The 27,302-nt window shown below is 35.2% G+C and overlaps 1 protein-coding gene across 1 annotated transcript in view; it reads right to left on the bottom strand.

The window, feature by feature from the left end:
* si:dkey-172j4.3 (diacylglycerol kinase delta) overlaps nucleotides 1–27,302 on the bottom strand; it is a 152,516-nt gene that overhangs the window by 30,237 nt on the left and 94,977 nt on the right. The window contains 13 exon segments of the mRNA XM_056461274.1: nucleotides 2,056–2,155; nucleotides 2,285–2,370; nucleotides 3,097–3,181; nucleotides 3,990–4,129; nucleotides 5,737–5,845; nucleotides 6,058–6,217; nucleotides 9,354–9,456; nucleotides 9,707–9,832; nucleotides 11,497–11,603; nucleotides 11,871–12,003; nucleotides 14,971–15,075; nucleotides 17,235–17,315; nucleotides 18,101–18,211. Coding sequence (XP_056317249.1) covers nucleotides 2,056–2,155; nucleotides 2,285–2,370; nucleotides 3,097–3,181; nucleotides 3,990–4,129; nucleotides 5,737–5,845; nucleotides 6,058–6,217; nucleotides 9,354–9,456; nucleotides 9,707–9,832; nucleotides 11,497–11,603; nucleotides 11,871–12,003; nucleotides 14,971–15,075; nucleotides 17,235–17,315; nucleotides 18,101–18,211 — 1,446 coding nt within the window.

Genomic DNA, 27,302 nt, shown 5'->3' with positions numbered 1-27,302 from the left:
TTCATTATGGCAATAAATGTCATAAAATGGTATCCAAACTCACATTAGTAGCATTTAACACTGAATAAAGCACCTAATCAGTGTCTGAGGTGATCATTATTATAGTATTTTATGTTGTTATTCAGCAGTGACATTGCAGAAATAGAAACTATTTCTAAAATACAAATTTAATGCATCGCTTTAGCGGATGATTAGGACCATTACTCCATTGAGCATGGAAAAAATAGCTTTCACTGAGTGTTGTCGCGTTGTACAGATGTGGCTACTGAGAATGCGCGAGTGAATGTATGTGACCACACGCAATGCTGCAGCGTGACGCGCTACCACGCAGAGGATTTAAATGTTATTTAGTATATTTATTATAATTATTTGTTATTTATTATAGTTGATCCGTCTTTCGGATGAGATGTTAAACCGAGGTCCTACCTCTCTGTGGTCATTAAAAATCCCATGGCACTTCCCGGTGTCCTGGCCAACTTCCTCTCATCGATCCTTACAATTATGGCCTCCCAATCATCCCTATCGACTAAATTATCTATCACTTAGTATCTTATTTTAACTATCACTGTCTCAACACTCCCCCTATAGCTAGTGTGTGGTGAGTGCACTGGGGCCGTTGTCCTGTGGCTGCCATCGCATCATCTAAGTGGATAATGCACACTGGTGGTGGTGTGGAGACCCCCCCCCCTACCCTTGCACATTACATTATTTCATTATAAGCATAAAAATAAATACCTCAGTAAAAATATACTAAAAATTATTTCATCACGAGCAAATTAACTCATCATACACCCGGCGCAATAAGGCGAAGATGTGTTTGCCTGGACGTGTTGCTATTTTCAGACCAGGGCAACCTTAATTTTCCCATTTTCCACCACGTTGTTATAATAGCAAATCCATTTGTGCTGCTTTGTGGACTCATAGGTGTTCTGGTCTAGAAAGGAGGTGTGTTAAGGAGCATTGTTGGTGCGTTGCTATTTTGAGGAACTAAAAAAGACTGCGCAATTGATCAGCTGAAAGCAGGTCTAAAGTCCAGCACAGAGCGTGTTAGTTGTGCGCCTCGCTTACACATTGCTTAAAACATGCAGGACGTACAGCAATACACAAATATCTTAACAAATGAAAAACAATTAAAGGAATAAAATATTACAAAAATGATTACTTTCTACATAAATATAAAAACCACTGCCTCCATGCCTTCTTCATCTCGGGGGGCTTTTTTCAGTTTATTCACGACAACTTGCTTTTGTATAATGTTATTATTATTATTAGAAGCATTGTTTATTATATGCATATTTATTTTAACTAACTAAATTAAACATGTAGGCTAATGGATATCTCCAGTGGAGTGTGCAACACCGTTTCCTTATCCACAAAAGAGAGAAAGAAAAAGAGAATGTAAAAGGGCTGAATGGAGGAGGCTTATTCTTTATCCTCGCGCTGCGGATGGTCTGTTAAATTGTTTTCTCGCTAGTGAAGCATTCAGTTTTTCCACTTACAAAGTCTGCTATGTAAATAGCAAATGCTCCATGGCACGACGCAACTGACTCTTAAAGGGAATGGGAGATGAGACTTTGATTGGTTTATTCTAAAAACACACCGATAACTCATTAAGAGAATAAGCTCAATGCTGTTAGACCACACACCAGAGCGCAAAGCGTATTTTTCCGTCCTTGAAATAGCAAAAGTGGATTCGGACACACCATTAATGCTTTTGCGCCCTGTGCTTTAGACTTTGTGCCTAGATCATTATTGTTTGTTTGTTTGCTTTATATACAGAGCACATTTAAAAACAACAGATGTTGACCAAAGTGCTTTACAAAAAGACCAGTATACAAAATCTATACTTGTTTATAAAAATAAGCAAAATATATAAAACAGATTAAAATTAATTAAAATAGTGCCAATGGTGTTAACCATGAAGTGTTCATCTGGCTCACTGAGCACTTGACTGTTCAGTTTAGTTCATTGTATATTTGTTTATTTTACATTATCTTTTAGCTTGTCATTTAACTATAGCAATAACTGAAACTTCACATGAGCCTCCAGCTTTACCTTTTTTGCCATGGCATCGGCCTCCTCCTTGTTCTCGGTGGCCCGTTCATAAGCTTTGCCGACCTCGGCCACAAAATCATTAACTGTTCCACACAGAAACCTGTGACAGAAAGAGAGAACAAGACAACATTCTTCAGGTTCAAACTTAATTTTTATTATAATTTGCATTTATATACTGTACATATAATTATGTTTAATAGATTCACACACAAACAAACTTGTTACTCACTTGGCAGATGAAATAACGTCACTGTGTTTGTCGGAGTCCAGGATTTTAGTCAAGTGAGTGGCAACAGAATCAGCATATTGTGTAATCTGGATTTCAAAATGGAGGTAACTCGTTAACAAAGGTTCGGCAGTGGAACCACGCCTCACTTTGTCTCCTTAACCAATCACCTACTCCATAGAAACTTATTTAAGGCAGACCAGCCCTCTATTTCCTCGCTTCCCATTAACAATCCTATAACCCTCTCTTCACTCCTAGGATGAATTGAGTGGTCCAATACCAAAATATTACAGAGATGATAACCTCACTCTGAGTCTCTGGGCATCATCGTAGGACGCCCGATCAACCTACTTACCTGTTCACTATTTATCCTCTTACTTCTCTTCCCCTTCATCCCACTATTCTCTTACCATCCCTTTCATCCCTACAATAAAGTCTAGCTCAAAGTGTGGCGTGGTCCATGCTGGTGAAACATAATTTTAAGGTGAAAAATCTCATTTAAACAGTTTACACATTTCCATTTAAATCTTTGTGGTTGGCACAAGTGTTTCTGTAGTTTTTGAAAGAAGTCTTTTACACTCAATAATTGTAAATTAATCCAATGATATTCATATGAAATGAAGGATAATTGTTTTCTATTTTATGATATTAAAAAAACAAAATATTATTTATGTGATGCTCCAGTCTTTAGACATCATATTAATATATAAATACACATTTAAAAAAAAAGTTGTGCACCAAGTTGTACATCAATTTCATGCAGACATACACATATAGCATATAGCTTTAGATCAGAAACAACATTCGAAGGTCACCTGTAGGGGGCAATCTGATGGGTCGTCCTCTTTTACGATTGCTGGAGTCTGTTTGGTGGGCACTTCATAGGTCATCACACTCCATCTAAGAACACACACATTCACAAATAAGGGACTGTTTAGATGAGCTTTGGTCGATTGCATCACAGGCAGACAAGTGAGACAGATTCCTGTTTACAACTGATGTTTCAGCCTGTCTCTTTTGTCAACTGTCAAACACTTTTCTTTTTTCGAAAGGAGGATCTTTGCGTGTGTATAAATATCATTTTTTGCACCTTAAAACCAAATAACAAACATTTACTGTCTAGTTAAAAAAGTACATGGCATAGTTCACAATAAACATATTAAACTAATGAAAGATACATTTAAACCTATAAATATATAATTAGTCTTTCCTATATTTAGCATTCTTAGCGAGCCGCAATGAGATCTCAGTGCCTGCTTCCTAATGTTACCCAGAGTTCATGACCTGCCAGTCCCGTTTTCAAAGGAATTTTGTTATGATTGGCCTGTTTTTCACTGGAATTTTACACACAGGATTTACATGAGAATGAGGAAATTATAGCTTTAGTTTTGAAACTCACGGTCTGTCATTTCCGTGTACTGAAAGCTTTGCCAAGGTATATCCAGCTTATATTCTACTGTATGCCCCCTTTACAAACTCCTTTTGCTTTGTGTAGCTACACCATGAAAGCAATCGTTTAATAGGTTTTCAATTATTTCTGGATGTGTCAAAAAGTACAATCTTAAAGCTTCTCAGTCTAGGCCTCTATTTAGTGGCATCAACTTGTGATTGGGTTGAAAAAACTGCTCCTTAATACCAGATGTAAACAGGGCCAGAGAGATGTGTTTTTAATGAGAGTAATTCATCATTGTGGCTCAGTATTTCTGACCTGTCCAGCATCTTAGTTGTTGCTCTCTCCAGTTTCTCCAGTATCTGCAGCAGCTGAGCATCATCGTCACACAGGCCTCCCCAGCCCAACACACGCGCCAGGTCATTTCCAGTGCCCAGCGGCAGCACGCCCAGCTGACACTGTTACAAACACACAAAACAATGAAAATGCCAACCCAGGCTCATTATTTATATGTATCCCTGCATCCATTTCAGGTGTTTTTTTCAGTTTTTGTTTTCACAGATCCACCAGAGGCCACTGTGTAGGCTTTTTAAGGTCTCAAATTTCTCTCGTGAGTGCCATTCGTGCCTGCTGTTCTGAAGTAAATCCACCAGAAGCTGCTGTCGACTGACTGACTGACCGACTGACCGACTGACTGACTGATCCATCCACTTCCTTAAACCCAACCAACAGTGTTTTCAAAAGCAATAAAAAAAAACCCTCGCGGCTGCCTGATTTACCACGTTTTCATCCTGTTATTTACTTGTTTGTTTGTTTTTTTTGCCTTTCATTTTTGTTTTACCTGCTTTCTGGAACCATTGTTCACCAGACTCGAACCCCGTCGTCACAGTCAACTCTTCTTTGAGTCTCAAGTCCACCAACATACATGGTGAGCTACTGGGCAAACTGTTAACAGCAGAAAAGCCGTCCATACTGAGGTAAGTGGTCAGCTGGTAGCACAAAAAGTCATACCTCCCCGTAGCATAGCGTTTTAAAGATGAAATGCGGCCATATGTAGCTCTGGCTACATAATTAGCGCTCTCCAGAAATATGGGGGTACATTTTCACAATGGGCCTGTGTTACAAAATGCACTTATAAACAATTCTAAAGCTAAGAATGACACGATGTAAAAGAATTACCAATATGGTCAATACTAAATACAGCAAAACATTAATATTGTCAAATATTATTCCAGTATAATTCTCTAGCAATATAATTCTCTAGACATGTTTATCAACAATTGGATGTAGAATTATTTAGTCTGTGTTTCAGTGACCCCCACCCCCAAAAATTATGAACCATGAATAATATTTATTTTCTAAACAATGCAACTATTTACATACTATTGCAGTGGTCCTTAACCACCAGGCCGTGAACTGGTCTGTGGATCAATTGGTACTGGGCCGCACAAGAAATCATTCATTATTTCCGTTTTATTTATTATCCGAGTACACCCAAACACAGAACACCCAACACTGCAGTGCTTTGTAATTTTATCCATAAATGAAACTTGTATCAGAGTGACAGCAATGTATTGTCAGCGTGTCATCCTATAAAACAAGGTTGATGGTCGCCTAGCAACCTACGAACAACCCCCATCGCGATATATTGGTTCGGTTTGTAATATCGTTACACCCCTACTTTAGATGTGTGCTGTGTTGCTGTAATCATGCTTGATTACTTACAACAAGATGTAAACTCATAATTGCATATATCAGTTATTAGTCAAAATATCCAGAATTGGGGCATCCCTGCTTTTTAGGAGTCTTCAATTAATGCAAAGTACAAAACAACAGCATTCATTTGAAACAGAAATATTATTAAATATTATGTTATAAATATCTTTATCATCGCTTGATCAATGTATTGCATCATTGCTAAAAAAGGTAATGAAATAAAAAAAATATGACTCATCCCAAACTATTGACTGTAGATTTATAAACTCATCAACCAATATTATTCAAAAACAAAGTGTGTTTTCATCATGTGCTTTCATGAAAATGTCAAATCTTTGTTTTTTCTGACCTGTTTGTGCAGGCTGAGTTTGTCCAGTTCAGAAAGAACCCAGCCCACACTCCCATCTCCACCGCACACCAGGGTACGAAATGTCTCAAACTTCTGGAAGAGACGAAGCCTGCACACACAAACATACAATCAACTATAAAACAACAAATATAGTCGAGGGCAAATTTAAAACTATTATGCTCAAAACAGGCCAGCACACTATTAAAAGTGTAAGTGCTTTATTACTCAGAATGTTGCAGCTATCAAATAAAATGGTTGACTGTGACACTTTTACTGCCTTTAAACGTGTTTTAGTGTGTGATCAGGAGACGTTGACCTCACCCCAGCTGTGGGCCGCCGTTCATGAGGTCAAAGACCTGCGCTGGATTCAGGAGCTGCTTAAACCTGCGCAGGAACTTGACACCCTGGTTGTCTCCACTCTTACTGTTCACCAGCACCAGAAGAGGACTAGAGCAGGATGGACTGGTGGCCTTCCAGAAGCCTGCAGGGAACAGGGGATGATGAAGAAGGACAGTGGAGGGATTGGAGAGGGAGGAGAGAGAGTGGGAATGAGAGGAGAGGACAGGAGAAGAACTTGGGAGGGATGTCGTTTAGAAATGTAACCAATGTATCTTGTCACATAACATGCTTAAAACTAGATGAATGAACCAATTGTGCCTTTTTAGAAGAGTTGAGAGAACTTGCATTTAAAATGTTGAATAATAGTATACAGATATATCATTTTATTTTGTTCTGTATATAGTTATATACTGCTGTTCATGAGTCAGCGGTTAAATAGGACTTTTAAAATAATTTTAAAGATGTCTCTTATGATCACCAAGGTTGTTTTTAGCTAATTTAAAGAAAAAAAATGCAAATTATTGATTTTTAAAAACGGTTTCTTTGTTTATTTTAATATACATTACCGGTCAAACGTTTGTGGTCAGTTGTTTTTTTTTAAATGTTTTTTAAGAAATGTATTCTGTTCATCAAGATGGCATTTATTAAATGTAAAAATAAATTGTCAAATATTTATTTCTTAAATAATTATTTATTGTATGTAGTTTCAAACGAAATTATTACATCAGTCATTATTGCTTTTATTACTAGAACTATAATAATAATAATAATAATAATAATAATAATAATAATAATAATAATAATAATAATAATAATAATAATAATAATAATAAATATTAGAGTGATTTCTGAAGGATCATGTGACTCGGAAGATTGGAAAAATAAATAACTTTCCCTATTAATTATTCTGGAAACTGATACAGATATAGTTCTAGTTAAAACTGTAGTTGATAAAACTAAAAAATAAAAATACATCAGTTATCTGAACTTGAATTGAATGGTTGTAACTATGTACTGTAAAGTCTTTATTGTGGCTTTTTTCAACAATTTAATATACAATTACTGAAGAAAAGTGTTATTGGTAACATTTTATTTGCCTTGTTACACAGGTTCCATGCATTTACAATAAAAATAGCAACATAATATGCATAATCACATGCAATTAACCCTAAACCTAACCTTCATCCTAACCCTAATCATACCATATGTAGTTAGTTTACATTACTCAGTAATAAATAAAATAAACAACATTTTTATCCATTTGATCATTTTTAAACAACTCATACTCAAACTTTTGAATGGTTGTACAAACACTATAAATTCTAAAGTACAAATAAAAATATTGTTTTAGTAAATCTATTTTTTATGGTATTTTTAACTCTCTTAGAGATTCTTATACTAAATAATAGGGATGCACCCAATCTTCGGCCACTGAAAATCCTCGACTGAAAGGGTATTTTCACTGTTCGGCCAGAAAAAGTTCAAAAACAAAAAGGCTGAAATTATAAACTGAAAAAATATACAGTTGCAGTCAGAATTATTAGCCCCCCTGTTTATTTTTTTCAACATGTTTCTACACATATTAGTTTTAATAACTCATCTCTAACAACTGATTTATTTTATCTTTGCCATAATGACAGTAAATAATATTTGACTAGATATTTTTCAAGACACTTCTATACAGCTTAAAGTAACATTTAAAGGCTTAACTAGCTTAATTAGCTTAACTAGGCAAGCTATTGTAAGCGATAGTTTGTTCTGAAGACTTTTGAAAAAAATTGCTTAAAGGGGCTAATAATTTTGACCTTAAAATGTTTTAAAAAAAAATTTTTAAACTGCTTTTAAAACAAAACAAAACAAATAAGACTTTCTCCAGAAGAAACAATATTATCAGACATACTTTGAAAATTTCCTTGCTCTGTTAAACATCATTTGGGAAACATTTAAAAAAGGAAAAAAATTCAAAGGGGGCTAATAATTCTGACTTCAACTGTAACTATGCTATGCCGCACCAACCAGCATAGTTCAGTGTGCTGGTTTCACTCTCCATCCAGCAGTAGTCACTGCAATGTCTGAACCAGCTTTCACACCAGATGCGGAAAAAGGTGGTTTGTTGCCACGCTGACAATGTGCAAGAACAGCAAAGTACTTTACTGACTAGCTTATGCACATTGTGGTCAAAGTTTAAAACAGTTAATTATTCTGCTCTATAAATACTTTGCTCAAGTATATTTATACTTAACTACGCATGAGCTGCAGATGCTCACGGGAAAAGTCCACTCAAACAACATGCTATAATGTTGTTTGTAAATGTAATGTAATGTAATGTAATTTCTATAATTTTTTATGCTCTTTGAATTAGTGCCACTACAACTCTCGACTTACATTATTCACTGTCAATGAAATGTTCTGTCAATGAAAATATTGTCTTGTGTTTTGAAAAATAATTAGTTAATTAAAAGTTCAATTTAAAACATCTGCCATATGCCACAGCCATATCACCCTACAGCCCAAGACTGGTTACTCACTGACGCTAAGCATGGCTGAGTCTGGTTAGTACCTGGATGGGAGACCACATAGGAAATCTAGGTTGCTGTTGGAAGTGGTGTTAGTGAGGCCAGCAAGTGGCGCTCAATCTGTGGTCTGTGTGAGTCCTAATGCCCCAGTAAAAGTGAAGGGGACACCATATTGTCAGCGAGAGCCGTCTTTTGGATTAGATGTTAAAACTGAGGTCCTGACTCTCTGTGGTCATTAAAAATCCCATGGCACTTCTCGTAAAGAGTAGGGGTGTAACCTTCATTTGCCCTTAAGCATCATGGCCTCCCAATCATCCCCATGCACTGAATTGGCTGTATCACTGTCTCTCCACTCCACCTACACTGTAGGTCCTACAGTATAGCTGGTGTGTGGTGAGCGCACTGACACATTTGTCCTGTGGTTGCCATTGCATCATTCAAATGGATGCTGCACACTGGTGGTTGTGTGGAGAGACCCCCCATGATTGTGAAGCAATGAGTGTATGGCCATACATGATAAATGCACTATATAAATACACACATTACACATCTACTTAAAATAATTTAATAAAATAATAAATAATTACAAAGCATTTTTGGTTTCAATTTTCGGCCAAGTGCATATACTGGAGGTTTTGGGCCATTTTGGAGCATCCCAACAAAATAATTTTTTTTTTTTTACATACACAAAGGCATATGACAATGTATGTAGGCATTATGGAGACTAAGCTGAGCTGATGCAGTTGCCAGGGCAACCCTTACCGTCAGAGTCGATGCTGTTAAGTGCAGTGGGTGGAATGATGGAGACCTTACACTGACCCAGAGGACAAACCTTCCCCAACTGCTCCTTACAGCTGTTGTGCACCTACACACACAGACAAATGCATCACTGACTACTCATGCACAACACCCATCAGTCTAACGCACTGGTTGCACAAGGTACACACCTGTACAAATACCATATGATGTCATAGTCTTTACTGTAAACTCCGGGTGTGTTTATCTGGTTGCTATGGTTACTGAATCTGAAGTGGGTGTGATTGTATATTGTTGGTGTGGGTGAAATGCACTGTATTGTGGGTCGGTTTTACAGAGTGGGGAGGAAAGTGACGTACGATGGCTTTGCACCAGAGACACCGCCAGTCCTGTAGTCGCCGGACGCTGCCGCAGTTTCGATCGCACACCACACACTTAGCGCTGACAGGCAGGTTTCCCTCCAACCACTGGTGAGGCATTGACACCTGTGCACAAAAACACACACAAACATTTAGCTTAAAGGCTGCATTTACACTGAAGATCTTGATGGTCATTTCTGATTTTGTGACTGTACTTTAAACTGAACTTTTGCATGAACTAATTAAATACAAATTTATAAAAGAGGAAAAATCAAGAGAAAAATTGAGTTGAATTTTTTTAGGTTGTAGTTTATTTTTTCAATAATTTGCTTGAATTTAATTGTATTATATTTCAATTTCCAAATATGTTTGATGACTAAAATATTATTTTAATAAACAAATATATTGATGAGGAGGACATGCTGGATGGGGCACTAGTCAGTGAGGAGCTGGAGGTTATTAGGACCTGGATTATCATTTTGGACTTGATTTAGTAAACCTTGGGAAGATTTAATTGGTGTGATTTTGTTTTGCAGAATGCTGTCAGTGCGGTTCTGGCAAACTTAGATGATCTTCATCCTTTCACAACTCAAATTTCAACATTTTTCCATGTATGCTTTTCTTAATATAACTGAAAGGGACAGTTTACCCAATATCACAATTCTGTCATCATTTACTCACCCTCATATTGTTCCAAACCTAAATTACTTTAGTTCTTCTGTGTAACCCAAAAGAAGATTTTTTATAATATATGTCAGTTACCCTTGGAGAGACAAAGACAGAACTTTTTTTATACACATAATTTATTTCTAACAGACAATAGAGTGCCATAGATGTTTGGATAACAGGATAGTAAGTAAATTATGACAAAATAAGTAAAGAAATGGGTAAAATCCTGTTACATTGTCATTCAGTGAAACAGTTATGTAAAAAAGAAACATACTTATTTAGATATTTACTAAGTACTTATTAAATATACAATGGTGACAAAGTGGCTCAGTGGTTAGCACTGTCGCCTCACAGCAAGAAGGTCGCTGGTTCTAGTCCCGGCTGGGTGTGGAGTTTGCATGCAAACATGTACTACAGGTGAACTGAATAAACTAAATTGTCCGTAGTGTATGTGTGTGAATGAGAGTGTATGGATATTTCCCAGGGATAGGTTGCAGCTGGAAGGGCATCCACTACGTAAACCATATGCAGGATAAGTTGGCGGTTCATTCTGCTGTGGCAACCCCTGAATAATAAAGGGACTAAGCCGAAAAGAAAATGAATAAATTAATTAAATACAAATTTACAATAGAGGAAAAATCAAGAGAAACAAAAAAAAAAATGAAAAATTGAGTTGAAATTTTGTAGGTTTTAATTTATTTTTTCAATATTTTGCTTGAATTTGATTGTATTATCTTTCAATTTCCAAGTATGTTTAGTGACTAAAATATTATTTTAATAAATATATCTGTTGAATAAATCTGTTTTGTTTAAATAGACCAAAACATTACCTACTGTATATTCACTGAGAAATGGATAAAAAATATTCATTTAAAAATGGTGTGTACTCAATTATACTGATCACTGTTTACTGGAAACCAGCAGCCACTGACATCCATAGTAGGAACAAAATATTTTATGAACGTCAATGGCTGCTCCCACTTTACAATATCCTCCTTTGTGTTTAACAAAAGAAAGAAGTTTGGAACAAGCAAAGTGGGAGTATATGCGGACAAAATGTAAAAATTTTAGGTGAACTATCCCTTTAAGAGACCAAATCACTTGAAAAAAAATTCACTTACTCCATCCTCATCCTCGATGATGTCATTTCCTATAGATGCCAGAGTTGTCCATTTACAGTTGTTGGTGGATCGTACGGCACAGCGCTTGTGGGCTTTAAACTTACACACTAACACACACACAAACAAGGAGATGAGATGAAATAAAACAGATCGTCAGCAGAAAGTGATAACAGGCTGAGGGCAATGTTTTCCTATTCATGACTCATTGATTACGCTCTAAACAAATAACGTCATTGTTCATTCTAGGAGCAGAACAAACATCTCATGAAAGGAAAAAAATGGCACCCAAAGGAAAAATTTAAACATTGTTCATAATGAGAGGTAAATGCGGGAAACATGAAATGGTGTTGTTGTGAAGCTGTGTTTATGTTTACCTTCACAGGAGAGACCATGAGAGGTGACACCCGGCAGAGCCTCTCGACACACGTTGCAGAAAGTGGGACGAGCGTGAGAGCAGGCGTACCAGTTATGCATCCCGGAGAAGTGCTCCATGTTGAACTGACTGGCCTGGGATCAGTAAAATCATGTCAGCATCAGTGTGCTATAAATATTCAAGCAACTAATGAGATCTAGGCCAGTAGCTGTCAACTAGAGTTCCTCAGTGAACTTCCAATGGGACCTCAAGATGGCTTATAGGCCACATGAACGCTAAAGCTAAATGCTGTTGCTAAATTTGGTGGTAGTGGTAGTGGTTACTTCTGTTCTGTATACAGTAATATACGGGAGTGACAACTTCCTTCAGCAATTCCTGAATGCAGGGATGCAGGTTGTGTAAACTGCAGGGAGCACAGGTAGTGTTAAATTGAATAGTGCTAAATCTTATCTCTGCATTATGTAAGGAACAGAACTGAACAAGCAGTTGTTATGACATACTTTAACATGTGTAAGATGTGACTCAATTCTGTGTGTAAAATCACAGGTATGAACTCAAATGCACAATCATACAAGCCTTGTCTATATGATTCATGTTTTGATCATCATGAAACACAATTTTCTCCTCTTTTTGTTCAAAATATATCTTACCACACACAGTGTTGATGAATAAAAAAAGCTGAAATAAAATCTTTCTGCTTTCTTTTGATATTTTGACCAATTATATTTTGAACCATTTATATTTTGATATATTTTGAACTAATTATTATGGGGATCATGAAAGTATTTTGAATATATAAATATATGAATACAAAAGATAAATAAATAAAACATGCTAATTTGGACTTGTCATGGCATCTACTGTATATATTGCTATTCTCTGGTTATTTGAAGCTTTTCCTATATATTCAGTTCTAAGTCGCTTTATGTAAAAGAGTCCGCTAAATGAATAAAAATAAATGTCAGCCAGCACAAGCATTCTTAATCACATTCAAAATACTTTCATATATATATATATATATATATATATATATATATATATATATATATATATATATATATATATATATATATATATATATATATATATATATATATATATATATATATATATATAGTTGAAGTCAGAATTATTAGCCCACCTGAATTATTAGCCCCGTTTATTTATATTAGCCAAATTTTTTTTTTCATGGAGAGATTTATTTCCAACATATTTCTAAACATAATAGTTTTAATAACTCCTTTCTAATAACTGATTTATTTTTATCTTTGCCATGATGACAGTAAATAATATTTTACTAGATATTTTTCAAGACACTTCTATACAGCTTAAAGTGACATTTAAAGGCTTAACTAGGTAAAAATATAGCTTAAAGGGGCTTATAATTTTGACCTTAAAACGTTTTTTTTTTAATTCAAAACTGCTTTCATTCTAGCAGAAATAAAACAAATAAGACTTTCTCCAGAAGAAAAACTATTATCAGACATGCTGTGAAAATTGCCTTGCTCTGTTAAACATAATTTGGGAAACATTAAATCAAAGGAGGGCTAATAATTCTGACTTCAACTGTATAAATATTAAAGAAGTGTTTGTAAAAGTGCCTGTTACATATGAAGATGAATGAGGAAAGAGTCGCTCTACAGGTGGTTTAAAAAACATAAATAAAGTTAAGTAAACTAAAGTATAAATAGAGTTTAATTTGGCTACAAATATTGCGTGCAAATACAGTCTTTGGGTGCTTGCACATCTAGACATTTATTTCCGAACACGTCTCGTTTGCCCAGTTAGCGCAGTTTGTTTGGCATATGTGAATGTTGCAATCGCGCTCGGGTCCACGCCAAATTAATCAGTCAGGCCGCCTGAATGAGGTGGTCTTGGCTCAATTGAAACGAACTCTGGAGTGGATTGATTTTAGCGAGAAAGTAAAATGATCCCACGAATTAACAAACCAGGCTATATCACAGTGTATTGCGGTTGTGTAATAGCCATATAAACGGTACAGCTAAATGAAGAGAGAATGAGTAGGGTGAGATGTCATTCCTACCAGCTAATGTGCGTTTCATGTCGAATATGAAAGTGAAAGCAGGCAGAAATATTACTCAGTGCTGTTTAACTGTTTTAATCGAAAATTTACAGAAATTACCATTAATTGACAATTTTTCCATATTTTAATCTTATAATATTTTGTGTTTGGCCTATTCTTTTGTTTATTTCAGCACTGACACCTCGAAAAAAGATCAACATTGATCTGCTTCATGATCACACTGCACTCTTGCTTCATCTGTTATTTCTCTTTATAATTTAAGCCTATAATGCATAATTCTAGTCCAAAATTTTTTATATAGATTGATTAATTCAATAGATGGATTTTTACAAAACTGAACTGAAATGAGGCTATGTATAGGAAAGTCTTACCTCTCTGATTTATATTTGGTGACGATGTCTGTGGGTGTCAAAATTAAAGTGCACTTTATTGCTTACAGTATATATATATATATATATATATATATATATATATATATATATATATATATATATATATATATATATATATATATATATATTTTTTTTTTTTTTTTTTTTTTTTTTTTTTTTCCCCAAATATATTTACATCACAATTTTAATTTTTTAAACTGTCAGTTGTATTTAAAGAAAAGTTATGACGTGTATGTAGACAATTATGTTTGGCTTTTGACACATTATTTAAAATATGTGGCTAAGAAATAGCTTTTAACTTTTTGTTTTTGGGTGGGGACAGTGAAAATTTTGGCAGGGCCAGTAGAAAAAAAATACTTAGTGTTGCCTGTAAATAATTCAAAAGAGATTTTATTACTAAAAATACATTTGTCTAGCTCTTAAATATTTCCTCGAGTAGAAAATGTGCGTAGTTGGGGTGACTCACACAGAGTGACTCATTTACATCAATATCACCTAATCCAACTACAATTGCAGCAATAACTCCTGTGGCTTTCATTTATTGATCACTTCACACAGATTAAGCGAAATCCGTGATTGAACATCAGTCTGTATAATGCGCAGCCATCAAAGCACATTAGCTGAACCTTTGAATGACTTTAAAGGTGAAAATTTAAGGTTCAGACCTCGTATGTTTCCCATTTCTGTACAGACTTCAAAGCACTGATCCAGTCTTCCATCTCCTTCCTGCTCTCCGCACACAACATCAGCTTACGGAATGGAGTGATGACCTGGGAGAGGACAAAGCATAAAAAATACGTCAGAGTGTAGTAAGCAGTTGTAAATAAGGAATGAATGAGACAGCAAATCACTGTGAACAAACTAATTACAGGGTTCCCACTCTAAGAAAAATGTCAAATTCCAGGATTTTCACTAATTAAAAAGCAGAATTTCTATCACCTTTCAGTACTGAGAAGACAAAAGTGAAAATACAGTATATCTATAATCGTGTGTTGTCACATTACACTTGTTTAGGAAACAATGCTAAAGCCCAAAACAAAGATAGATCAGAAGTTAGATCGAATTGCCTTTTTGGTTAATCTTCTCGATTAGAGTACAACATTATTACAATATTGATTGATAAATTAAATATTGATTCTTCTTGACTCCAATATAAGACTTATTGGACTTAAATAATGGTTGCAGAGACAAAAAAATGAACAAATTTAGCAGTAATTAACTACTATTATAGCTTAGAGACTATTATAGCTTATATTCAGTCAGTAACCATTCATGCCACCTAATATAAGTTACACTTAGAAAAAAATGTAAAAAATTATAACACACACACACACACACACACAAAAAAAACATAATAAAGAAATTTGATTTAAATTAATGGAAAGTAAAATTTAAAGTGTAGTTTACTTATAAACTAATTTCGAGAGGATCACACATTTATGATTCACCAATTAGACGATTCCTAAACCACTATAAATACCCTAAGTTTCACATCACAGCCATTTTTATTTTGAAGAATCCCCCCATCCACCTCTATTTCTACTCCTTTCCTAGATGGGTGGCACGGTGGCACAGTGGTCGTCGCTGGTTCTAGTCCTTATCAAGCAGGCTGATGTTTCTGTGCGGAGTTTACACTTTCTCCCTGTGCTCAAGTGGGTTTCCCCTGGGTTCCCCAGTTTCCTCCCACCCTCCAAAACATGCAACTGAAGTTAATTGACTAATCCAAATCGCCACCATAGACATGCTCCTAGTAAGTAGTTATTTGTTAAGAGCAATCACTATCTATTCATGGAGTTCGCAAGATCTACCTGAGCTCAAACTCCCCGATCTTATGAGCTCAGGGTTCTCTTCCCTGGACAGCATGCCAAACAAGCTTTATAATCAATCAATAGCCAAGTGTGAACTCTTGAAATGAATAACAAAAATACCTGACATTCCATGACCTGAACAAAAACAATATATATATATATATATATATATATATATATATATATATATATATATATATATATATATATATATATATATAATATTCCCTGACATTCAATATCTGGAATAGACCTTTAAAATTATGTTTAAAAATAGTGATATTCCAGAAATTCCATGACCTGTAGGAACCCTGTAATTAATAAATGAGTCAAAAATGGTTCACTATAGGGATGCCCTGATCAGGTTTTTTTGCCCTCAAGTACGAGTCATTTGATTTTGAGTATCTACCGATACCGAAACCCAATCCAAAACTTCTATAATACATTACAAAAAAGAATAAATAAGAGTGAAGAAACAGATCCAGGATGGAGTCAATCCATTGTGCGGTAAGGCTTAGTAGAGACATGGGAGCTACAGATGAACTCCATATGTCTGTGGTGAACGAAACATGGGGTACATCTTACAACAGGACAAGTAGTTTGTCAAAAATCTTATAAAGGGCTGGCAGAGCTTTCTATGTGAAATAGTGGCGAGACGGCATTTCAAATCGATGTTCTACATTTGTTTTTGAGGTGTCAGCATGTAGCATTTTCCTTTCCACCTTTTGCAATGCCAAGTTTACATATATCACAATGTTGGCAATGGCAATGTTGTCGTCATCAACTTCATAATGCATCCAGACCGCAGACTTACTCGTGCTTTTCACTTCAAGATGCTTCTGTGTTCTACTTTGCCGGCATTTAACCAATAACATTTCTGCAAGTGATGTCATGCCATACTGTTTCTGTGTGAAGTCAAGAAAGAGGTCTAACTCTGTGCCACCACATAACTATAAATGTGTTAAAAACTTGTGTGAATATATATTCGAGTCCTGATCGGGAGGTAACGTCCGATTCCAATCGAATCTGAAACCGTGTGATTGGGCCCGATTTCCGATCAGGTGATCAGATCTGGACATCCCTAGTTCACTATAAAGCAATTAAAAAGTGGTTTTGCTTACTGTGAAACTGTTGTTGATGTTCTTGGTGCTGGTCTCGGCCACACTGGCGTCTGACAGGTCCACCTCATCAAAAATGAGAGACTGCAACAAGATAACAGCATGTTTCTATCCCTAACAAACATTGAATCAAACACCTTGAGGCAGTGTTGCCAACTTAGCGATTTTGTTGCTAGATTTAGCAACTTTTTATACTACCCTAGCAACATTTTTTTCAGAAACATTTATTTGGCTACTTTTAGCAACTGTAAAAAGTCACTTAAATCAAACTATCAGAAGTGACTGCTGCTTAAATCAGTAGAGTGCAGCTATACATAAGGTCTAAATAGCCAGGCACAACTGGTTTCTGTACAACTGGAGAGGCTGGAACGTATTTCTAGGATCCTCTGCATTTTTAAGACCCTGTTGTTCCTGATACGTCCAGTAGGGAATGGTTGGGTTAAGGAATATGTATGTGGTAGGTTTCCTAATAAGGGGTTATAGAAATGCAGTCCTGAAACGGCAGCTTCTCTGGGTTGTGCAGGAACACCAGCAATATTTTTGGCAGTAGCACATGTCACATTTTTAGTGAAATAACAGTAACAGAACAATTGTTGATAGAACTGTTCATTTGTTGATCCGTTGTTAATTGTTGTTCATTTAGGTAGCATTAACTACCAAGACAGTCAATATGAGAAATCTCATGAATTACATAAATATATTACATTTCACATAAAGATGCAGTTTGGAGATTACGTAATGACGTCATCATGCAATGATGTTTGGTGTCATTTAGCAACAAATTGTTCCTCCTTAAGCAACTTCCTCTGAAAATGAGCTGGCAACAGTGTCTGGAGGTTCAATATATACACAAAGACTCCAGCTTTTACCTTTGAATCTTTGGCATAATAAAGCGTCCTTCCTCGCAGTTTGAAATACCTCCGCTTCCACCTCTGAAAAGAGCTGGTCTGTTTGAGCAGAAGACCCTCCTTCACACTCTTCTACAAAACAAAAGCAGAGAAATGGAAAAAGGTGAAAATCCAATGTTGAAGGCAGCTAATATGTAAACACGATTTGAATTGATTTGTTTTTATAATAGTGTTCATGTGTCACTGTCAAACAAGTATCCCCACCGCCACATTTTTCATTTTCATGTCAAGCCAGAAAAAGCTATTTTAAGAAACTGCTTCACAGCTGGGTGGATTTACTGGGGTCCATAAATTGCTTCTTTTGCATGTGCATGAAATTCAGTCTCCAGCTTGTTATAGTCAAACATAATAAGAAATGAACACACAAACCCCAGAGGCTCCAATTTTACATGAACAATCCTGCAGTTCAATAACAGCGGCTTATCACCAGGCCCACATGGAATTGGCCACATTTTCAGTTTGTTTTTTGAATATGATAAAATATGTTGAACAGAGCTACTATGTTGGTAAAAGTATAACATTACGTGTCTATATAGGACATATTTCATCCATAAATGCAAATTCATGTACTCACCCTGAGGCCATTCAAATTCCTCAGCTGATGAGAAATAAAGGTTTTGTAGGAAAACATTCCAGTATATTTCACCATCCAGTGCAGGTTAACAGGGGTCAACACATAACATTTGATGTTCCAAAATCCATATTTAGGTAGCATCTTATACACTACCAGTCCAAAGTTTGGGGTTGGTTTTTTTATTATTATTATTTTTTTAATAAAATAATTTTGGTCATCAAGGCGACATTTATTAAATGTAAAATAAAAATACTTATTTATTAAATATTTATTTATTATTTCTTGTTTGTAGTTTCAAATAAAATTGTACCTCCATTCATTATTGCTTTTATTACTATTACATTATTATTAATATTATTATTAATAATATTAATTAATTAATATTAGAGTGATTTCTAAAGGATCTTGTGACTCTGAAGACTGGAGTAATGAAGCTGAAAATTATTCTTTAAAATCACTGGAATAAATGATTATATGAAATTATAACCTACTTTTAAACAGTTATTTTATAGTGCAATAACTTTTCACAGTTTGACCATTTGTACTGTATTTATGATGAAATAAATGCACCCTTGGTGAGCAGGAGGAGCTTATATTATTAATTCATTCATTTTCTTGTCGGCTTAGTCCCTTTATTATTCTGGGGTTGCCACAGCGGAATGAACCGCCAACTTATCCAGCATTTGTTTTACACAGCGGATGCCCTTCCAGCTGCAACCCATCTCTGGGAAACATCCACACACACACATTCTCACTCATACACTACGGACAATTTAACCTACCCAATTGACCTGTACCGCATGTCTTTGGACTGTGGGGGAAACCGGAGCACATGGAGGAAACCCACGCGAACGCAGGGAGAACATGCAAACTCCACACAGAAACGCCAACTGACCCAGCAGAGGCTCGAACCAGCGACCTTCTTGCTGTGAGGCAAGAAACAGCACTACTTACTGTGCCACTGCATTGCCTAAGCTTATATTAAAACACTTAAAAATCCTACTGACCCCAAACGTTGACTGGTAGTGTAGTAAACTACATGACCCAGCCAACAATTGGTTGTTAAAATTAGGTTATTAGGTGGTTATAACTTAGGAAGGTTATTACTTAAAGTTTGCTGTCTTTAAAAATGTTAAAGATTTTTTTTTTTTAAAGATTTTTTTATTAAAAATTATTATTTTAACTACAAATGAAGATGTCATCTTGAAGACCTCTTGTATTCATGCTGGGAAGCAAGCATCCAACATTACTGTCAGATGATTTAGAAGTTAACATGGAAACATTTGTAGTTTTAGTAAAAAACAAAAATACAAATTAAAAATGAGACTTGTTACAGAATCTATATATTGTTGCTTTTCTGAAGTTTTGAAGTGCTTTTATTATCCTCATTTATAAGTTGTTTTGGAAAAAAGTATTTGTATAACTGTAAATTGTCCTTGCATAATCAAAAACTGGTCTATGTTAAGCACCTGATGACTTGCATAGGATGCAAGTTTTCCTTGTGCACCTTAATTCTCTTCAGCTAAAAAAGACATTATATACAAATGATCACCTGAGGCGAGTAAATAATCAGAACATTTTAATTTCTGGGTGGATTATTCCTTTGTACAAACATGTATGGGGTGGGGAACATCCAGAGACTTGTGACTTGTTTTGAACTATGTTGACAAAAATCTGACAAAAGTCTTGGTGTCGATTCCAAGTTAACAAAAATATATAATAATAAATATATAAAAATAATAGATAATTTAACTTCTAGTTGATCATTTGGAAAAAATGGCAGAAGGTAGATTTTCATCTGTTGAACTGCATCCCAATCATTACAAATACTGCAGAAGACCTATTGGAACTCGCAGGGACCCAAGATTCTCACAATGATCTGTCAAGTTTGGTGAGGGAAACATCTTGGTTTAGGGTTACATTCAGAACGGGGGCATGCGAGAGTTCTGCAGAGTGGATGGCAACATCAACAGCCATCAAGAAATTTGTGCTGCCCATTACATTACAAACCACAGTAGAGGACAAATTGTACAGCAGGATAGTTCTCTTTCACATCAAAAGTCCCAGAAAGCAAAGAAGGTCAAGGTGCTCCAGGATTGGCCAGCCCAGCCACCAGATATGAACATTATTGAGCATGTCTGGGGTAAGATGAAGGAGGAGACATTGAAGATGAATTCAAAGAATCTTAATAAACTCTGGGAGTCCTGCAGGAATGCTTTCTTTGCCATTCCGGATGACTTTATTAATCAGTTATTTGAGTCATGAGATGTATGGATGCAGTCCTCCAAGCTCATGGGTGTCATACACAATATTAATTCTTTTTCCACTGCACCATGACTTTATATTCTATACTGTACATTATTTCTGTTAAGTGACAAGACTTTTGTCTAAGCAAAGTCAGAGCTTACTGTCCTAATTAAATAATTAAAAATCAAGGCATGATCATATTTTATTTTGCTAAAATAAGCGTAATCTAGAGGCCTTTGCCTTTCATTTAAGCCACTTCTGATACCAAATGATCAACTAGAAGTCAAGATATTATATGTTGTTCCTAAAACTTAGGCAACAAGATGCAGTATAAATCATCAATAATTTAGGGGGGAAAAGACTTAAAAGCATAAAAACAGTATATGAGCCATGAATTTCACTATAAAAATATAGTCAAAAACAGTTTCATTTCTTTCCTCTTACATATTTATTTAAAGGTTATAGTTTATAACAAGCATATAGTAGTAAAACCCGACATTCCTGACTCAAAAGTCTACAACACCTAAGGAGGAACTGTCATAAATATCCATAAAGTTGACTGCGGACCTCTAAAACTTGGTCAGGTTATCAATTCATCTTTAACTTTTATCATAAACCTTGATTCCTCAATCTGGTCCTGAAGGGCATAGAAGCTATAAAGCAATATTAAGTGAACAAATACTGCTGTAGATTGTGGCACATACGCTGCACAGTTGAATTACAATGGAGTCTGTCCTTGTCTAAACACGCAGGGCACATTGCGTGCCCTCTGATGACGTGGGCTGTGGATTTCATGAGTGAAACGTGGCAGCATGTTGCCAGCAGCGAGGCAGACTGATAGGACAGAAACGACATCATATCTGTCTCTCATGGGTCCAACGCTCTTAAACAAGACGACTGAGAGTGTTGTTGCTAATCACGCAGGAAATCAAAGTGAGTAACCTGGCCAGGCAAGCTGCCAAAAGACATGACGCACACATCAAGGCAGTGACTTCACAAACACACTCTGAGATAGAGAGAGATAGACTGAGCAGAAGTCTGGTGAGAAAGTGTTATATTCAAACTGAAAGTCAAAGCCTGTTTCTATTTTTCTATTCCCACTCCTAAACTGACCATCATGCAGTGAAAAGACTACCCTGAAATGTTTCATCCTTTACAGAAAAACAACATGCAGTTCCCATGTGCAATCACACACTAAAATCACATTTGAAACATGTGGAACATTTGTGAAATACAAGTGAAAAAAGAAAAGAAAAATAACTTGTGATTTCTGGAACATTTGTTTGTAACACATTTACACATTTGTTCACGCGATCACATGATTGGAACAACATATTTGCTTTCACTTGTGTTTTGCATACTTTAATTGATTGGACATTAAGCTCTTGTGGTTTTCTGTAAGGGATACTATAGGCAGGGTTTCTGCAGTTTTAAACATTTTTTGGCAGACATAAAACTTCTTATTGACGTTTTTAAGACATTTTACGACCATTACTTACTCCCAGGGCCATTTATATCGAAATTGATATTTAGATATTTTTTTAACAACTAATTTTTATGAGGTGGGTCATTAGTCCAACGCTCAACCCCCAACCTGGAGAACCAGGACATACACACATACATTACAATTTAGGCTACCCAATTCACCAGTGCATGTCTTTGGACTGTGGGGGACACCGGTGCACCTGGAGGAAACCCACTCCAACATAGGGAGAACATGCAAACTCCACATGTACATATATATATATAATATAGGAAAACGGCCAATTTTTAAATATGTCATATATATTAAAAACCTGTATCAAAACCTATATTAAAAACATATGTGTTTATATAGGTTCTTTCCATGTGGGCTCTAACTTTTTTCTCATATTTAATTTCCATAATATGCCAATTACATGTGATACCAATTTCAAGTGTTGGCACATACATACAATTTTCTCTCTTTTTTTTTTAGTTAGTTCATAGTTATTGCCTTGATAATAGAAAATATGAGCAGGGTATTATGTATGACAGTTGTCAAAGTGAGATATGAGCTATATGGGAGACATATCTTGTATGTACATATAGGGCTTATATGTGGATATAAATGAGCAATACAGACCTGTACAGCTTGAATATGCACATATAGAGTTGAAGTCGGAATTATTAGGCCCCCTGAATTATTAGCCCCCATGTTTGTTTTTTTCCCCAATTTCTGTTAAACGGAGAGAAGCTTTAATAGTTTTAATAACTCATTTCTAATAACTAATTTATTAGAAATTAGTTATTAAAACTATTATGCTTAGAAATGTGCTGAGATAATAACTTTTTATTAATTTAAATTTTGATATTATTTATTAATTTTAATAACTCATTTCTAAAAACTGATTTATTTTATCTTTGCCATGATGACAGTAAATAATATTTTAGATATTTTCAAGACACTTCTATACAGCTTTAAGTAACATTTAAAGGCTCAACTAGGTTAATTAGGTTAACTAGGCAGGTTAGGGTAATTAGGCAAGTTATTGTATAGCTATGGTTTGTTCTGTAGACTATCGGGGAAAAAATAGCTAGTAATTTAAAGTAAAGGGGCTAATCATTTTTTACCTTAAAATGGTTTTTAAAAAATTAAAAACTGCTTTTATTCTAGCTGAAATAAAACAAATCAGACTTTCTCCAGAAGAAAAAACATTATCAGACATACTGTGAAAATTTCCTTGTTTGGGAAATATTTAAAAAAGAAAAAAAAAAATTTCAAAGGGGGGCTAATAATTCTGACTTCAACTGTATGCACCTCAATTTTGTCTATATGTGGCATATATATGCATATATGAAACATATATATGCATATATGTGGCATATATTATCATATATGTGCATATATACTGCATCTAGGTTTCATATATGCCCATATATCTTCATATAGGTTATTTCCATGTGGCCATACAGGGCTAAGCGTTTTCAATTGGTCACAATTTTTCAAATTTTTATAATTTAATACATTTAATAATGCAATATTAACTGATTAATACCAAATTTAAACATTTTAGATTTTGATTAGCAAAAATTTTAAATAGTTAGTTATTAGTTTCTATATTTTGAAATTGCTTGGTTTTAGTTTAGTTTTTATTAGTGTCATTTTTTTTCTAAATAAGGGTATTTGTTAGGTGCAAGACTCAAAATCATCAGAATTAATCTATAAATCTATCAGAATTGATCTTTTGTGACAATCCTTCCATCATGTTAGGACTAAACATACCAAAAATATGTAGTCAGCAATCACAATTTCAGTCAAACATCAGATCTGAAAAGTTTCTAACAATTACGTTTTGCAACCCAACTGAAACACACTTTTTTTCAACATAAACTTTCTTTAAAATAAAAAAATGTTTCAAAAAATATATATATAATAAACTAAATATCTACACAACAGTCTGTCCAGGTTAGTGTTCTCAACAGTAAATACATGGAGAACTTTTAAATAAATATTATTATAAGGAAAATAATTCAACAATTATGGTAAATATAGTTAAAAATGACATATTAAATAAAAAGTTAAAGGTTTCATTGAGATGGATTGTTGGTGATTGGAATACTGGCCAGATTGGATAGCTATACATGAATAAAGAAAAAATAAGACGTGTTTAAAAAGATTTAAGACCTTACAACACAATATTTCAGTAGATTTAAGACTTTTTAATGCCTAAAATTCTGTTTTTGAGATTTAAGACATTTTTAGACTTTATAAGACCCCTCGGACACCCTATATAGGAATGTATTTTTTATTCTTTACTTTTTAAACCTTTACTGTTAACCTGACACTACAGTAATTCATTATCTGCTTTCACTACTTCGTATAACACTTCATTCATCAATTATTTTTTCAGTGGAGCAATTGTAAAAATTTGAGCTACATAAAGTGACAAAGATTGCATGAATGGCATGAATAAATCTTTAAAATTCATACTAATCTGCTTCCTCACACAGGAGAGAAAACAAAAAACTCAGATTTGAGTCACAATCTTCTTCAATGTCAGCGTAACCTCTGAGTCAGTTTTGCAGGTGTTTATATTCTCCACATCTCCTTCAACAGGTATCTCATTTTCTCCACTGACTCCCTGCAGAGCTCATAAATGTGTGTGCGTGGGGGTTCAATTGTCCCCCAAAGGCAGCTAAATCCAGCAAAACCTCCCATTGAGCATAAATGGAGTTATTTAAAATAGGAAAAATAAATAGATTTAATAATATTTTACTGAAGAAGTAGGTTTGGTTTTGACTAGTAATTATATTTAGATAAAAACAAAATAACAGGAGTTCATGGAATATCCTCATTTAAGCCTGAATCATACTGTATGTGTGGGTTTTCGTGGAAATAAACTTTCCCCACAAGAACAGTGGTATTAATTACATAATGGGAAATGAACAGCTCATTAAAAGGACTACAGTAAATATTGTTTTAATTACATTTTAAAAATGCAATGGTTTTGAAAGAGTTCGGTTTGGGAGTACAAGTTTGGCTAGGAAACTTATTGTATAGAATGTGAAAAAAAGTAAGGTATTGAGGTAATACAACTAAACAAAGAAGTGTGTGTGTGAGTGTGAGTGAGGTTAGATGTGTGAGTCTAGACATCTGCCAGTGAAGCTTCCCTGAACACAGAGACAGACATCTGATCCAGACATCACTCACTCTGTCCATCTTTGATCTGTCATAGTGTACAACACACACAGAGAGAGAGAGATAGAGAGAGAGAGAGAGAGAGAGAGAGAGAGAGAGAGAGAGAGAGAGAGAGAGAGAGAGAGAGAGAGAGAGAGAGAGAGAGAGAGAGAGAGAGAGAGAGAGAGAGAGAGAGAGAGAGTGAGTGAGAGAGAGAGAGAATGATGTCAGATGGTGACTCAGAGGAACTTTAAGGACAGACATCTTCACACAATGATTGCTATTTTTGTTTAATCTCTACCTCTTCCTCTCCTAATCCTTCTCTCTCTCTCTCTCTCTCTCTCTCTCTCTCTCTCTCTCTCTCTCTCTCTCTCTCTCTCTCTCTCTCCCTCTCTATCTCTAGTTCCCCTAAAATCCTCAGCTTCTGTATTCACACTGCTGTTCTCTTTCTCCTTTTTCTTGCGTCATTCTGGCTCTCCCTGTGCATCCCCTCCTCCGTTTTCTGTCATTGTCGTCCTCTTTCTAATCTAAGGGGGACAGTGCCTCTGCAATACCCCACATACAGCTGAAACCATAAATCCCATGATTCTTTTTAGAAACTCAAGAGTAGCTATTCAACTTGGAGAGAGCTATTCAACTGAACATTCCCATTGATTGGCTTGTACTTGAAGCATTTTTTGAGCCAATCGCCTGAGCCGCACGGTTATAATAGTTTTAGATTTTTCATTAGTTTTAGATCTTATTTCGTTTTGACTTTTTGTTTTCAAATTCAGTTCGTTTTAATTAGCTTTTAGAGGTATATTTACTAGTTTCTATTAGTTTCTATAGTTTGAAATTGCTTGTTTAGTTTTTATTAGTCATTTTTTTCTAAATAAGGGTATTTGTTAGGTGCAAGACTCAAAATCATCAGAATTAATCTATAAATCTATCAGAGTAGATCTTTTGTGACAATCCTTCCATGTTAGGACTAAACATACCAAAAATATGTAGTCAGCAATCACAATTTCAGTCAAACATCAGATCTGAAAAGTTTCTTACAATTACGTTTTGCAACCCAACTGAAACATCATTCACTTGTTATGAAATAAACATACATTTTACCATATCCTCTTATTTAAGCCCTCTCTTTACCTGCGCTGCAGTTGTTCAAGTTCAGTTCAGTCACAGCAGGCTGTCATGTCCTGTTTGTGTTCGATTCACTGAATCGCAAATGCGCAGTATTATCGTTTCACAGATCTCTGTGTACTGTTCTAATAACTGAATAACTCTGTATATATTGGTTTATTTAGAGTCAGACAGGGGTAACAGGCATGGTAAAAAGTAAGTAAATATGGACAAGAGTGCTTACTGGAGACACGAATCGTTTCCAATGATTCAGTTTGATTTGGTGAACTAGTTCAACCTTTTTACTTAGAAGATCTGGCTAAAAAGAATGATTTGTTTGCGATTGCGATTACTAATACAAAAATAAAACCCATTATTGGGCACAAATGTGTTAAATTAATCCTTTTAAGTCTCTGTATTTAATGCTGTCACTGTGCTGCTGTCATGTCCACTGTTTTTATCGTGAGAGCAACAGGGAGGATGACTGGAGGAGAACCGGCTCTATCTGGCCAATAGCAGCAGGATTACAGAATCTGAGGTGCTGTACGGGCCAAACACCTGGCAGCGCGAAGCAAATAGATTTACTTTTAAAAGGCAAA

The sequence above is a fragment of the Danio aesculapii genome, chromosome 7, assembly GCF_903798145.1.
Source record: "Danio aesculapii chromosome 7, fDanAes4.1, whole genome shotgun sequence".
Classification (NCBI taxonomy): Eukaryota; Metazoa; Chordata; class Actinopteri; order Cypriniformes; family Danionidae; genus Danio; species Danio aesculapii.
This window is presented reverse-complemented; position numbering and strand designations above follow the sequence as displayed.